Source organism: Canis aureus, chromosome 23, assembly GCF_053574225.1.
Source record: "Canis aureus isolate CA01 chromosome 23, VMU_Caureus_v.1.0, whole genome shotgun sequence".
Taxonomy (NCBI): Eukaryota; Metazoa; Chordata; class Mammalia; order Carnivora; family Canidae; genus Canis; species Canis aureus.
The window spans coordinates 10331478-10348031 of NC_135633.1; the positions used below are offsets into that span (position 1 = coordinate 10331478).

General features: G+C 45.4%; 1 protein-coding gene across 1 annotated transcript in view; it reads left to right on the forward strand.

Annotated features, from left to right (window-relative positions):
- The window catches only part of SERGEF (secretion regulating guanine nucleotide exchange factor), a 221308-nt gene that overhangs the window by 18754 nt on the left and 186000 nt on the right, over positions 1 to 16554 (forward strand). The window contains 2 exon segments of the mRNA XM_077866293.1: positions 345 to 407; positions 4046 to 4204. Coding sequence (XP_077722419.1) covers positions 345 to 407; positions 4046 to 4204 — 222 coding nt within the window.

Below are 16554 nucleotides of genomic sequence, written 5' to 3' on the forward strand. Positions count from 1 at the left end.
CTAGGAACTGACTTTACAATGGCTGCTCCAATTACAATCCAGGATCACATGGTTAATTCTAGCCTTCCACCTTTTCATGTCTGTACCTTTCCTCTCCTTCCTGATAGTGAGAAATCTGGCTCCTTTCTCCTCAGTATATTTTCTTGTTTGTTCAGTCCCTTGGTATGTATTCAGTCTTCCCAGCACATCATCCATCTTCCTGGCCAGTGCCACCGATTCTGACCTGCCTACTCTGGCTCCAAGTTTCTTTTGGGCCCTGGGGGCAGCCTGAGCCCCTTCTCCGCCCAATCTGTTCTACGTGATTGCAAAAAAAAAAAAAATTTTTTTTTTTTTTTTTTTGGTAGGCCTGGAGAATTCTAAAGCAACCTGTGTTCTTGCTGGCTCAGATCACTCCGCTTCATTGACAGGTAGGTACCAACAATTTGAGTCCCACACGCCATTCAGAGTTCTGCACATTTCTGCCTCACGGGGGTGGATACTGGGACATGGAGGGAAGAGCATGGACTAGGAGTCAGAATTTTGTTGCCACCCCTGGGTCTCGTCTTAGGAATCATTTTACCTTTTTTTTTTTTTTTTTTTTTTTCATTTTACCTTCTGAGTCTGTTGCCTTCTCTCTCAAATACTCTATGGGTAGTTTTAAGAAGTAAATATGAAAATACATGTAAGGCATCCCCATGAAGGAAGCGTAGGCTCATTTCCTTTCCTCTTACTTGTACAGTAGGGATAAAAGTATCCTCCTCCCAGGGTAGCTGTGATCACCAAGTCACACAGCCAACAGTTAGTTGGTGTAGCATATTGTGGTCTTATCCACCGGATCCATTTGATGTCTAATACAGCTGTCTGTTCTCTCCAGCTGTTTGCTCTCAGACTAACCTGTTCTATCTGGCCTGTCTTCCAGTGCATTTATCTACTTCTCTGCTCTGGCTGTATTCATCTACTCTTTATTTATCTATTTATCTTCATTTTTATTTACCTTTCATCTTTGTATCTTCTTATCTAATCTCTGTGTCTATACATCTTTCGAGTTCTGCACCTATTTTTCTAATCTATTTTGTATCTTTATGCATTTCTACAATCTAATTCATCTCTTTGATCCCTCCATCTCTGTCTAATCTGTTTTTCTCTCTCATGCTATCTCTCTCTCTTTTTGGTGATGCATCCTTCTATTCATTCGACACACCCTGCCAATACCTACAAACTTTCCAATGACAGTGCAGCATTTTCTTGGAATTGAAGGTTATCTCTTCCAAAGTGTCTCTTTCAAAGCCAAGATTGCCCAGATCCCTACCAGTATACTGAGACAAGAGCTCTGGGAGATTTATTTTGGTAACTGGAGCTGAACGCAGGACTTTTTTTTTAAGCAGAGGAGAATGACTTTCTTACATAGTGTTTTCAGTGTTTTATGTGAAAATTAAGGTGTGTACACAGCATGTATAAATTAACGGTGACATGCATTCTGCAACATCAAATGTGTAATATAATCCAACTGAGAAGCTGCCACTGTTTCCAGAATACAAGAGCCATAATGTGAGAGTTAAAATATGTTACAAACTCTAAACTACAGATAATTCATATTTAGACAAATTCAAAACAACCAACTAACAAAAGAAATACCTACTTTTAGCTTGTTTCTCATCTTAGGTAGACTTACATATATGTTAAAAGGGTTGAGTTGAAGTGAATGCCAGTTGTTAAGGATGCCCCCTAGGGTGAGAGGTGACTAGTTCATGCCCCACAGCCAGGAAGGTTTGAGGAAGACACTCTTTTCTGAGAATAAGAGTATAATAAGAGATGTTTCTATTCTGTCCTAATTAATTTGAAATGGCCAATATATGTAAATTTAGAGATTCTCTAATTGCTTGCTAATAATTTCTTCAAAAATCTTATAATTAGTGAAATTATTTATTCATATGTGAAACTCTTCTATCATGCTATTTTTAAAACATAGGTGTTGAATTTTTGTTTTATTGAGGGAGAATTCATATATAAAATTAACTCCTCTAAAGGGCATAATTTAATGATTTTTTTAGTATGTTCATAAAGGAAATTGGTTTTTGATATTTGAGTTAAAAATTGTCAAGATTAATATCTCTCCTTCTCGGTCCAGTTTAGTTCAAGCTGTTACACATCGGATTTTGTTTATTGCTCTTTAGACCTTTTCTCTGGAGTTGTGGTAGATTATATAACTATTTGGCATTGCAGCAAAATGTAATTTGGCTGCTGATGTAACAGTGTAATGATCCGCATGTGGAAGACAGTTTATCTTTGCAGAAAGATGGTTTAGACTTTCTAAGACAAATGAAGGCTTATTACCGAGTCGGGCTCACTGTCAATGGCATCTTGGTGGCTAACCGGTCCATTAAATGGGTTGAGACTTTGCTGAGGGACTTCTCCGCCCTCTTAAGGGATCTTCATACTTTGTACACTGTGGTGAAGTCCCTGGAGGTTGCCCTCTCTCAGGGCATGAAGTACACCAAATTCACATCATCAAACTGCAGAATGTCCATGCTACAAGGTCATCTGAGTGACAGAGTGGCTCCACTGATTTACACTTCCTCTTCTTAGATCTAATGAGACAGGCCTAGAATGTGAACTGATACACCCAGTGTCAAAGACCCAAAGTCAGCTCTCGGACTTGAACCCCGAATCTTGGTTTGATGTCCTTTAATGATACTGTTTGGCTTTATACCAGACTGCCCTATGGCAAGCAATACTGGGAAGATTTTTGGGAGGTCACAAAATGCAGTGGAAGCAGAGGACTTGGCTTCTAGTTCCACTTGACTCCTTATTAGCCATGTGATCTTGAGAGTCATTTAACATCTTCAGGCCTTAATTAATTTATCCTCTAGAAGAATGCTGTCTAATAGAAATATAATGTGAGCCACATCTCAAAAAGTGAAAAGCAGGTAAATTTTAATAGTGTATTTTATTGAACCCAATATACCTGCAGTATTATTTCAACCAGTAATCAATATGAAAGTTGAGGAGCTGCGTGGTATTTTTTTTTTTTTTTTAATGCTAAGTCTTTGCAGTCTGTTGTGCTTTTCTTTGTTTTACAACACATCTCAATTTGGACTGGTTACATTTCAAGTGTTCAGTAGCCACATGTGTGTGCTGTGTGATATGCAGTACAATGTGGAAAGGTAGGATGTTAGGGTTGGTTGGAAAAGCTCTTAGAGATCATTCAGGGAGTCACAAGCTGTAGGTTCATGGGCCAAATTGCACAGCTCATGGCTCCATTTGGTCTGGCTTCCATTCATTTGAACATGAATGCTGGTTAGAGAAGCATGTGCTGTGAGGCTTTCCACCGTGGCCCACGAAGCCTCTCTTGTGGCCAGTGTCATCAGTTACACTGTCTGCCCTTCTAGGCCATCCACCCTCCCTTCCAATTTGTAGCTGGTGAAACTAAGGCTTAGGGAGTGATTTGTCCAAGGTCAATAGCTAGTTAGCAGGTCCAGGAATAGAAGCCAGATTCATTTGACTCTGAATTTGCTCTCTTTATGTGAATTCACAATGTCAGTCATTTGCATTCGTGCTTATACCTCGGGAATGCCAGGAGGTTCAAATGAACTACCGTGCTGCATGGATGGGAGGTAGCAATGTTGCATGCTTCCTTTCTGCTAGGCGGGGCATTTTGTGAAATAATCTTAGATCTGGAAGGTTTAAGCTTAAATAATATGTATTTTAACCTGTTATTTTAAAAAGTTAATATAAACTTTTCATAACCAAAGGCAATGCAAGCATATACATTTTTAAAGATGGAGAAACATGTTTTTCTTATGGTAAATGTTCAATAAATATTTGTTGAATGAGTCAGTGAAAAAATAAACTCACACGTTCCTGTTCCTTGACAAACTACTAGGAACATTTGGCCTTGTTTCCTGTTTAGACATGAATTTTGTATCCTGCTCTGCTCTAGTGAACATTATAGCATAAGAATAATACAACTTCTCTTAACCACTTTTTTTTTTCAGATTTGTGTTATTTTCCATCATTTTGAACTAATGTTCCTTCACCTCTTTTGTTCCTCTTCTGTTTGTTTAAGATGCAGGAGAGCTGTATGTTTGGGGAAGCAACAAGCATGGGCAACTGGCTTCCTTGGCTGTTTTCCTTCCTAAGCCCCAGAAAATAGAAGCACATTGTTTTCAGAATGAAAAGGTCACTTCTGTCTGGAGTGGGTGGACACACCTGGTTGCTCAAACAGGTGAGAGAGCAGCAGAGAATTTGTGGTTGGTAAGAGCAGTGGGGCGGGGGTGGGGAATGGGGTGGGGGGGGACAGCTGTCTAAACAGCTATGAATGCTCAGGACTAAGTAGGTGGGTTTTTACTATGAAAAGCTATAAGGATTGGGACGGGGAGGACCTGAGTTCTGTAGTCAGCCAGATATGGAGCTTTCCTTTCTGGATCCAAGGTTTGCACCCAAAGAGTCAGGGCTAGGTTAGATGAACTCTTTTTGGCCTCGTGAATATATGATGTCTGTGAAGGAATCCATTGTAGCAAGCATCACCCAGAAATTTGCCCAGGTTGTTGGGGCATCTTTTCCTTGTCATAGCTGAAGAGATGACTCTACTTGCATTTCCACCTGAGTCTAAAAGGCTTTAGAAACTTTTTAAAAAGATTTTATTTATTTATAAGAGACACACAGAGAGGCAGAGACACAGGCAGAGAGAGAAGCAGGCTCCCTGTGGGAAGCCTGATGTGAGACTTGATCCCAGGACCCCGGGATCAGACCTGAGCCAAAGGCAGATGCTCAACTGCTGAGCCACCAAGGTGCCCCAGCCTTGAGAAACTTAAAGATTAATATTTTAAGATTGAGGCAAGAGCATTATTTTGAATCATGATTGACATGATATTTTGATTTAAATTTCCACTAACCCTAACAAACCACATACATTGATTCAGACATCCTATATTTTCCCTCAGATGTTACCTTATTGTGCTACACTATCCAGCTTTTGGCATCTTTATCTTTTCTTGAGTCTTTATATATTTCTCATCTTTCCCTTAGGGCAAGTTTTCTTTTGTGGTCTTTGTATTGCTGATTTTTTCCCCTGGGTTTGTATTTTTATGGCCTCTTCTTGCCTGCCTTCCTAGAGCTCCTGCTGACTTATGTAGAATTTCCCAGAGAGACTATTTTATTTTATTTTTTTAGATTTGTTTGTTAATTTGACAGAGAGACCACAAGCAGGGGGAGTGGCAGGCAGAGGAAGAAACAGGCTTCCCAAGGAGCTTGATCCCAGGACCCCAGGGTCATGACCTAAGGCAGATACTTAACTGACTGAGCTACCCAGGCACCCCCCCCCCCCACTCCGCCAAACAGGCCATTTGTAATTCTTGAGATCTATTATCATGTCCCAGCCTCTTGAACATCAGGAGTTCTCAGGAGTCCCTTTGCCTGCCCTTGGCCTGCTTGTTAGCTACACAGGGATCTCCAGGCTCCCAAATACCTACTGGTGACTGTTAGTTATTCCAGTGCCTTGTGGCTTTTGTAGGTTTTCAGGTCAGCTTCAGTTATCCCTAGGAAGTCACACGCACGACACACTGGAACACAGACACTTAGGAGTATTCATGCCTGTGATGCTTTTAATTGTTTTTTTTTTTTTTAACATTTTTTATGACCATTTTGGAACAGAGTCCTGTAATAACAAAGATACAAAGTAAACTTTCCATATCGACCACTTCAGAGATTGCTCTAAAGGGCAAAATCATGCATGACTTTCCTCAAAGAGATGGAGACTACTAGAAAATGGTGACGGTCTACAAAAACTTCTTTTTAAAGATTTTATTTATTTATTTGAGAGAGAGCATGAGCAGGGATAGGGGCAGGATAGGGCTCCCTGCTGAGCAAGGAGCCTGCTGCAGGGCTCAGTCTGAGATCATGACCTGAGCTGAAGGTAACTGAGCCACTCAGGCGCCCCTACAAAAACTTTTCTTAAGAAGACTCATTGAGTATAGTAGTTGTGTATTTGTATAATTGTTCACATTTGCCTTTTACCCTAGACAGTGAGCTCTGTGAGGGAGAGCACCATGTTAGTCTTACTTCTCTATCTTCACTTTTTAGTGAAAAGAGAGTAAATGTCTTCAAATACAGTGAGTCAGGGTGGACAGTGAGGATTTTTTTTTTTTAAGATTTTATTTATTCATTCATGAAAGACAGAGAGGGGGATCCCTGGGTGGCTCAGCGGTTTAGCGCCTGCCTTTGGCCCAGGGTGCGATCCTGGAGTCCCGGGATCGAGTCCTGCATTGGGCTCCTGGCATGGAGACTGCTTCTCCCTCCTCCTGTGTCTCTGCCTCTCTCTCTCTCTCTCTCTCTCTCTCTCTGTCTATCATAAATAAATAAATAAATATTAAAAAAAAAGATTAAAAAAAAAAAAAGACAGAGAGGGAGAGGCAGAGACACAGGCAGAGGGAGAAGCAGGCTCCATGCAGAGAGCCCAACGTTGGGACTCGATCCCGGGTCTCCAGGATCAGGCCCTGGGCTGAAGGCAGGCGCTAAACCGCTGAGCCACCCGGGCTGCCCAACAGTGAGGATTTTTGACCTCTTTCCTCACTCTCACTGGCCCATGAACAGAAGGCTTCAATTAATCTCTTTGTATTCACGAGTCCAAGCAAATCAGTTATTGTGTATTGGGAACCTGTTGAGCAGTGTGGTGAGTGTTGGAGCAGACCTGGGCTGTGCCCTCCCTGGAATGTGTAGATAGGCCTGAGTCTAAGAATATAAACATGGAAGACTTTACCATCCATTCAGCCATCTGTCCGTCTATCATACAAATGGTGAGAGTCTATTTATGTACCACGCCTTGTACTAGCTATATACATCCTACTCCCAGGGAGCCCCCTGTCTCCTGGGGGAGACTGACCTGTTACCCAACTTTGGTACATTGCCATGGGAGATAGCAACAGTGGAGCTAAGTACAGTGTGCAGAAGTAGCACAGGAGGTGGCAGTGGTGTGAGTAACTGGGTGTTAACAGGTGGGTGTTTCGTGGCTAGTCAGTCTTCAAAGAACTACCGTGTGGTAGAGTACACTTACTACCAAATGGCAGTGAGTTTGGTTGAGTCTTCAGTAAACCCTTTAACTAGTTAGGTAGCCGAGTAACGAAAGGCAAGGTGCTGCTTCTTGGGTGCTAGCTTTGTAGCATCATAACCCACACTGCTTTCCACATCTGGACCAAAGCCCAGCCCTCGGGGTGGGAGGTTGGAACCCACGGCCCTGACACTGTCTGAGTCACCCCAGCTGCTCGAGAGCTCCGCTTCACATCACCACCTCCACTTGACAGCAGGATTTTTTGGTAATGTTTCAGCTGTTTAATTAACTTGTTAATTGAGATCTCTTGTTTATGTACTCTGTCACTTTCCCCTTTCTCCATCGTTCCAGAATGGTTGTAAGCTGGGATGTCTGAGTGTCCTGGCTGTTGTACTGAATTTGGGTAAATGGGAGTCTCCTGCTATTTGATTCACCAATTTTGTGCTCTTTCTAGCGTCAGTGGAAGCTTTTGCCCTGGCCCAGTGTCGCTGAGAGGAAACACCCAGGGCTTCCAGTTTAATCAGACTCAGCTGCTCATATTAACAGGAATAAGATTTGCTCAAAGGGTCAGGAGTAGCTCATTAGTGGAACAAGGAGTTATTTGACTCCGGTTGCTTCTACAAGCTCCAGTGGTGAATTGCTCCTGGGACTTACCTGGAGGCCACATCAGCACAGAGCCTGCCCTCAGTCTCAGTCTGGAAGGCATTAATTGTGTGATATTGATTAAAAGGAGGATTTATGAACACTGGCCATGTGTCTATCTGGTTAGATGGGATGGGATGGGGTGGGTTAGGAGAAGAGAGAGGGGGGTGGACTCTGCTTTTCCCCTTCTGCACAGCCCCTACTCTAGTGCTTCTCAACTGCAGGTGATTCTGTGCCCCCGGGTTTGATGGCAAGGTCTGGAGTTGCATTTGGCTGGCACAGCTGGGGGGTGCTACTGGCATCTAGGCAGTAGAGGCCACAGATGCTGTACAACATCCTGTGATGTGCAGGACAGTCCCCCATAACAAGGCAACACCTAGCCCCAGATGTTCGTCTTACCACCATTGAGATATGCTGTCCAAGACTGACATGCATCCCCCGGTGGTAGGTGCTTACTTGGGCAGTTTACGTGGTGGCAGGGTAACTTCACAGCTCATCTGTATGGGAATCTTGGGATGCAGTCTTTGCCTCCCCCTCCGGGAGTCTGGTGCCTGCCTGCAGTGTCTGCGATGGAAAAATACTTTTCTCTGTTAGTCAGAGGCACTTGGAAAGAGTCCAAGAGAACCTGTTCTAATCTGGGAAAGTTGGCAAGGATACCTGTGTCTCAGGATGGAGGAGCTGCATTCTAGAAACCTTTCTGAAGCTGCTTAATGTCCCTGATCATTGTTCTCAGGAACTTCGCGGGACTCCTGGGTGACTTTATCCAGGCTCAGTGACCTGCAGCCATCTCATCTGAGAGTCCTGATTTCCTGGCCTGAGATGCTTCTAGTGAGGTCTGGGTGGCAGATGTGAGGTCTAGCGTGGCAACCTTGGTCAAGTCACTCTACCTGTCTAGGCCTCAACTTCCTCATCTCTCAAGTAGGATATTAAAACCTGCCTGCATTCTACGTTGGGCTGCCACGAGGGTTAAATGAGTGAATCTGTGTGAAAGATCCCAGCTAACTGTAAAATGCTGTCCACACCTAAGTGAAGGGTGCCTGCAGATGGGATATGTGCGTATGTTAAGGGGTGAGCAAGAATTTTAGTCAGTAGGGTCTGTGCGGAGCTTGAGACATACCAGCTTTCCCTCCAAGGGCTTATGAGCCGGCCAGAGATGCTCAATGACCAGCTCTGTGAGGGAAAGTTGCCTAAAGTTTTTCATTTACACACAGGCCAGGAAGTGGCTTTTTCATTTTGTCAACAGTTAGGAAGGCCTTCGTGGCCTTAAGAGTTTTCCTGTGAAAATCTCTGATCACAGTATTGCTCCTTCTCGGTACACATCCCAGTTTATAGTTGTATACATCCGTGTGTTTTCTTCTTTAATGCCTAGACTGTGAAAGCAGCGTCTGTTTGGCTCGTGGCTCTGTCCCCAGCACCTGGCATAGGCCTGGCACATCATAAATGGTTAGTAACTAAAGTTGCGGAATGAATGAATAAAGGGCAAGGTAAAAAGCAAGGTGGGCTTTGAAGTCAGACAGGCCTGCGTTTCTGGATCTTAGCTCTGTCAGCCTCCTGATTCTGTGGCTGTGGTCAGCCCCAGCTCTCTCCACCTCCGTTGCCACCACCGTGGGGCAGGCTCCTGAAACGTCTTATTTGGGTCCTGCAATGGTCTCCGACTTTCTCATCTTCCTATGCTCCTTCCCCACAACTACTTGTTCTCCATACCTCAGCTAGAAGGTCTTTACAAACCCACTGTGTCACATTCCAGTGGCTTCCCAACATTCTTATGGTGAAAACATACTCCTCAGTGGTCCCCCGAGGCCCTGTGTGGTCTGCCCTCTGCCTCCCTTGCCAGCCCCATTCCGTACCATGCCAGCTCTTGCTTTTTCAGCCGATCTCCACTCTGGCCTTTACATGGTACCTTGAATGCGTTATGTAATTCCCACCCACTTTGTACCTCATGTTCCCTCTATTTGGCACACTTATCCCTGCGCTCTCTCTTCATTTTGACTTAGTTAACGTACTTTTTTTTTTTCTTTCACACCGCAACTTAGTCATTGCCTCCCCAGGGAGGCCTTCCCTTGACGTCCCTGACTAATCACTTTTCCCTTTATCTGTCTCATAGCACTACAACTTCTCCTTTGTGCTGTTTTTTGTAGAATTTTTTGACTGGCTCCTCCTCCCACTAGACCGTGAGCCTTATAAGGGTCGGAGCTACATTGCTTTCACTCAGCATTACGTTCCCAGTGCTTGGCAAAGTACTTGGCACATATGAGGTTGGTACTCAATACACGTTGGACAAATGAATAAATGAGCTTACTTTCTCATTAGGAAAATGGGTAAATATTGCTGACCTTATGTGAGGATTAAATGAGATGATGTCTTAAAGCTTCCGGTATCCATGAGGACTGGGCTTGTGTCTTGATTCAGTACACATTAGCTTCCTCTGCTCTTGGAAATTCTGGAGCTCTCTGGAGGTCATGTGCCCCATGTCTTCCTCCGGCAGAGGTCTCTGTGGGGCTGATTTGCATGTCTCTGGACAGGTAACAGGTTGATTCAGGACTCTCCTGGAGAATGCAGAAAGATCGATGCTTACAAATGCTAAGTGCTGGTTGTTGGTAATTTATTAGAATCTCAAGCAAAATGATTTATACAAGATCCTGACCCTAATGTAGGGTTGGTCAGAGTGTCTAGAATCTGGTTGCTTTTGGCATCCTGAAAGCTTTCCCTGCGCTACGCAGTATCCCAAAGTAGTCTTGTGGTCTCACAGAGGCTATGGACTGAGAAAGTGAGCCCAAATACAGAGTTCTTGACATTCTTCACTTCAGTGTCACTTAAGAAAGTTCCAGAGACTTGAATGTTGTAGAGAATCAGAGAAGAAGACACTTTCTCACCTTGCAGGTGAGAAAACTAGAAGAGGAGAGAATGTGATTTATGGTAGCACTTAAGCTGGAAATCCAGTTCTACTTTTCAGTAAATTTTTTTTCCCTCCCATCACAGTCCTCTGGGCTCTTGGTTATATCCTTTTATAATTGAGATATGTTTTATTCTTTTGTTTCTTTAAAATGGGGAATTGTGTGACACACGTGGAAGGGACCAACTCTTAGCCACTCTCCTTTCTTCAAGTGTCACTGACCAAGAAATATTGTATTTGATGTCCAAACATAAGTGAAATCCAAGCCCAGCCATTGATTCACACTATTTTTTTTTTGAGTTTATAAATATATCTAATGCTGATTTTTCTGTTTTGGGGCCAAGATCCTTTTTAGGATAGGGTGACAGTGTGTTACTCCATCTTCTTTGGGACCATATATCATGAAACCTCAACCAAGCTCAGGGAGATTCTGACCTCATGGGCTCTATTTAAAGCAGATACTTTGGAATTCATGATGTTTGTGCTTTAGAACTCTGAAAACCCAATGGTTGAAAGTCAAAGTGAGCCCAAAGGACTATTTTGAAATGAATAGCTTTGCTTGTTATTAAAGGCATTAGTTTTTTAATCCAAGAATTTTTAGAATGTTTGGAATGGATGAGAACTTTGAGCTCATCTGTCCTGCAGTTTAGAGGTGGGGAGACTGAGGACTAAGAAGATGCCATGAGTGAAGGAGGGAGGGCAGAGCTCAGGTCTCAAGGCTCTCAGTGCAGTGCTCTTTTCACCTTGTCATATTCTCTCCAGAGATGAGGAGATGTGGATGACTTCACTAATCCAACCTAGGGACCCGAACCAGGAATAGTAGTTTCTTCTGTACACGAAGTTCTGCTTCACTGATTCTTTACCTGAAATGTGTAGTCATAGATCCCCTTAATGGATTTGCGTGTGGAATAGAAAGTAGGAGATGGTGCCAGGAGCAAGGGTCAGGAGGCGATTCCAGGATTCACAGAAGTAGATACATTTCTGTTTATGGTAAGACAACAGGAATCATAGCTCTTATGAACCACTTTTATCACTATAAAGTGCTTTCCTATCCATTTTCTTATGTGAAGCTGGCAAAATGGGTGTTATCGACAAGTCCATAATTAGTTAGCTGCATCGCTCTGGCTTATTAGACGCAGAACTAAAACTTGAACCTGGTCTTTTGTCCCTAAACCTGCTCTAATTCCAAGTATGTATCTCAGAATGCTCTAGGTCATTAACTAAACTTCTTTTGCTCTTCAGAGAAGCATCTTTCTCCAATTTCTGCCAGTGATCCTTCTAAGCAATAAGGAAGAAAATTCTTAGTTATCCTTGATCCTTCGGCAGGTATTTGTGGAATGCTTACCTATATGTGTGTAGCACTGTGCTACAGAATATGGGGGAATATAAAATCCAGAATCACTTCAGGAAGCTTGTGGTTGGATGAACAAATGAAATATTTAGTAGAAGAATAAAGAAGAATGTGGAGAGTAAGAAGAGTGCCCGAGACCCTGAAGACTCTAGGGCTTCAGGGAAAGGAAAGGTCCGTGTGGGCGAGGGTAGTCAGGGGAGGGTATGAAATCCTTTGGGAAGGTCACATTTTAAAGGGTGGAGAGTTTGGCATTTGGTTCTGTTGCTTTCTTCTTGTCCTCTGGCAAGACACAAAACTCTCTGGTCCCTTTCTTCCCATCTGGGCAATAGGAGGTTGTGGACATATTTATCTCTAGAGACCATTCCAGCTCTGAAATTCTATCCTACATTAAAATAAAACTGGCTTAAGGAAATAATTACAGACGTATTGGAAGATTAAATATAACACCATTCATTGCAGCCTAATTTGCAAGAATTGCATGGACACAAGAGAGAGTGTAGGGGGATTGGTTAAAATAAATTATGATACAACTGTATGTTAGCATATATAGTCATTAGAGTTTTCAGAAGGATATTTAATGACAGGAATATGCTCATGATATAGTAAGTGAAAACAGTAGATTGTAATAAATTACTACGCTATAACTTCCAACTTTTTTTTTTAAAGGATGTTTGAGTAGGAAAGACTAGAAGGAAACATACCAGAATTTTATCTCTGATTGGTGGGATCATGTGAGGCTTTTATTTTCTTTTATATTTTTATGTTGGATAGTTTGTAGTCTGATTATACCCCCCATAAATGTTAAGGTTAATGAATAAAATTTCTTGCCCCTCCGTCAGGGAACTAGCCTCTTCACCACCCATTCCAGGGTCTGTGTCCTTGACACTTCACTTCCACGGGCTTCACTTGGGAGGTCTCATGGAAGAGAGGCAAGAGACTGTAGACGGAGACAGGAACTCAGAGATCTATTTTTGGCTTAGTCATGAGTCAGCTTTGTGACCTCAGACAAGTCCCTTCTGAACAACCCTGAGCCTTGGTTTCCTCATCAGAAGAGGGGGGTTGGAGGTCACAAGAGGTCCTTTGAGCTCCAAAGTGATACTTGCTCCTAAAGACAGAATTTCTCCACTGTCGTGGAACTGACCCAAGGCTTATTGGTTTCTGGTATCCTTGCTTTCCTTCCTGCTCCTCTGCACTGGGTGCAAGCCCGTCTTTCCCGTTTAGAGTTCAGGGTGGGATTGAATAGTTTGTTGGTAGGGCTTGGAGCGGAGAGGGTGTAGTGACAGCATTACGCCACTAGAGGGGAGCCTTGTTTGCTCACTTCCCCTTTGCCACTGCCCTATGTGGTGCAGGTGAAGAATAGCCTTGATTTGCCCTGATTGGGTTTCATATTCTAGAATTTCAGAATTAAAAGGACTTTGAGGATCATCTAGTGGAACGCCCATTATGCTGCAGATATGAGATAATAGAGGGCAGAAAAGGCAAGTGACCTATTTAAAGCCACGCAGTGTGTTTTCTCAGGGTCTGCACTATAGGGTTTGGGAGAAGCTGCAGACAGAGCCCAGAGTGTGGTCAGCGGAGTCCACAAAATGTGGACAGTTCCCACGATTGTGTAGGAATTTGAGAGGTCTGCCTGGATGTGCCTTGACTGAGCTGCTCTGGCCAGGCGCTGGAGATAGAGAAGAAACGACATACCTCTACCCCGAGGTGCTTGTGTCTGGTGGGAGAAGCTCATGCAGACTCATGGTGCTACCCCAGTGTGCCTTCCTCATCCGCAGGTGGCATGCGTGGCCTGGGATCTGCGCTGGGTGGTGACTCGGAGGCTGGCCTACAGAAGGCCTGCAGGTGTCCTCATGACTGGTGCCCTCTGAGGTTAGGCGATGGATACCTCGGGCACCTCCAGTTTGTCATTTCCCGTGCATTTCTTCAAGCAGCACTCATATGTTCCCGTGTCCTGCCTTAGCGTTGCTTGAAGTTTGCAAGGAATCCTGACAGTTTGTTTCCCACTGTCGAAAGGCTTTGTTTCCTTGGTCCCGGGCTGACTTTATTTTTGGTTTGCAGGGTGCCCGTCAGCATTGTGGTAAAGTGGAACTGTGGGCTGGTCCGGGAGCCAGGCAGCTGTGACATCTTGGATAGCTCCTTCCTCTCTTTGGGCAGCGAGGTCAGGCTCTCAGCTGCGGTGGTGTCATCTCTGCTAGAGAGATGAAGTGCTGGCATTATTTTTGGTTTTTATGTTTGGCAACGAATACCCATTGATCTGTGGTCCATGGAAGTGTGGTGGGTGTGTCCCGCTGAAGCAGAAGCAAGATTTCATGCTCTGAAGTAGGATTGTTCAAATAAGCCACTTGCAGAGGGGCCTGGGCAGAGCCAAGTGCGGCTAGGCCTGGAGGGCCACCAGATGGCAGCAGTAGGCAGGCAGACAGCCTTGGGGTGCGATGAGTAGGGCCAGCATCCAGAGTCAGAATTAGCAAGGTCAGAGCTGGAAGGACCCCTAGAGGTCACCCAGGCCCTCTATTTATGGATGGGAGAACTCAGGCCCAGGGAAGGAAGAGGTTACCTAAGGTCTTGCTGTGAGTTAATACCGATTGTCTCCTTGCTCAAGAGAAGAACTGAGATCGTTTTTGGCCTCTAGCTGGCTGCCCCCCAGGAGAGCCAGGAGACAAGGGTCCGGGCCCTGGGCCAGTGAGCCAGAGGTGAGGAGGGAAGAGGACAGCATTTGAGTGTCCGCCTGGATCCTGGTTTCTTTGAGCATCTGGTCCTAATGATTTTCACCCTTGCACCTGCAGTAAGGGCACTGCCCGGTGTCTTTTCTGCTCCCGCCTGTCTGCGCAGCTCTCCTCTGGGTCAGGGCCCTCTCATGAGGCTGGGCCATCATGGGATCTTCCTCAACGGTCATCTCACAGCCACCACACCCAACAGACAGGCCGGCCCATGGCCTTATACTGCAGTAAGACATGAGTTAGTTGGTCGGACAAAAAGGGTGCTCATGCAGGGCAGGGAACCAGTCTTTGCCAAGCACCTACCCTAGATGCACTGTCAGGTGCTGCCACTTAGATACTCCTTATAGCTTCACTTCCTTTGCATCCCGAGTGAGGAAATTAAGGCTCAGAGAGGCTGAGTGGCGTATCCAAAGTAACACAGCTAGTTAAGCAGAGCAAACGCTCGGACCATGCTCTGTTTGATGTCTGAGGTCATACGCCTTTTGTTCCATCATGCTACCTCCCCTCGACGCGACTGTGCTGGAGATGTGGCAGGTGACTCTCAGGCTGCAGAGCAGGGAGGAGCAAATACCATTCTCTCTTCCTGGGAGTGTGTGTGGGGGGTAGGCTGCTGGGGAGGAGGCCTTAGAAGCAGTGCAGGGTGGGGTGGGGAGCAGTCGGGGGAGGTTCGGGTGGCAGCTGGCCAGGGGACATCGCGTACCTCTGCTCTCTGTCTGTGCTCCGGCACTTCCCTGTGCCCCACGAAGCTGTGGCCACGCTTGGGTGCTTTCTGCCCACTGTCACCTCACGTAGAGGCCCTCGCTGTCTCCCCACATGAAAATAGCCACCGCCACCCTCTCAGCATGCTCTTCTCCCTGCCCGGCTTTATTTTTCACGATAGCAGTTGTCACTGCCTGAAACCATGGTATCTCTGTTTGTTTACTTAGCTGTTGTCACTGTCTCCTCAGCAGACGAGAGCCCTACCAAGTGAGAGACTTGTTCTGTTTTATTCACCTCTGCATCTCCCTGGGCACGGAGGAGAGGCTCGGAGAGCGTGAACGGCAGGGAGTGGCTGCAGCTTTGGGACGTGGAGGCCGTGCTGTGCCCGTGGCTGTGCTCAGGAGACCCAGCCTGTGGCCCTGCTGCTCCCCGCCTTCTCGAGGGGCCCGGAGCAGGGAGCCTTGGCTCCCCGAGCCTGACAGCGAAGCCCAGTGCCACGTGGCTCTAGGGCCGGCTTTGACCCCGTGGGTCCATGGGGCTTCACCGTGGGTCCTCGGTTTCCCCATCTGTCCTCAGTGGGTGGAAACACCAGCCACGCTGCAAGCTCACCAGATGGTCTGGGGAAGGGCCCAGCGGTCCCCGGCGGGGGGCTCGGATCCCATTCAAGGAATCCTTCTCCTCTTTCCTGGTGGGGATTGATGTGTTCCAGGAGCTCTCTAAAAGTGAGCAGTAATTTCGCCATAATTTTTAGGTTCTTGACAGATGGCACTGTGCTTGCCCTTTCTCGGGGGACCTGGCCTGTCTCACGGGAGCTCTCAATAATAGTGACAGCCAGTGCCTTAAAGTGCTCTCGGACATGTGCCAAGATGAAAGTGGCCCATTTTGAGGAACCTTGGGTCAGCTTTTTCCTAACCTGAGAGTGACTTTTCACTGTGGGAGGAAGCCTGATGTGGCCAAAAAGAGCCTGAAGAGCCGGGTTCAAGCTCTGTTTGGCTGCTTGTTGACCATGTGCTCTTAGGCCAGTCATTTAACCTTTCTGGGCCTGAATTTCCTGTCTGTTAAATGAGAGAATCATAATCTCTAAGTTGTCTGCCTTACAGGGACATATTATGTCATTCACTCATTCACACATTCCTTCCTTCACTCCTTCACTCTATCATTCAATGAATATTTGTTGAATAGCAGAGGTGAGGGGAGGGCATTCCAGGCGGGAGGAATAGTGGAAACA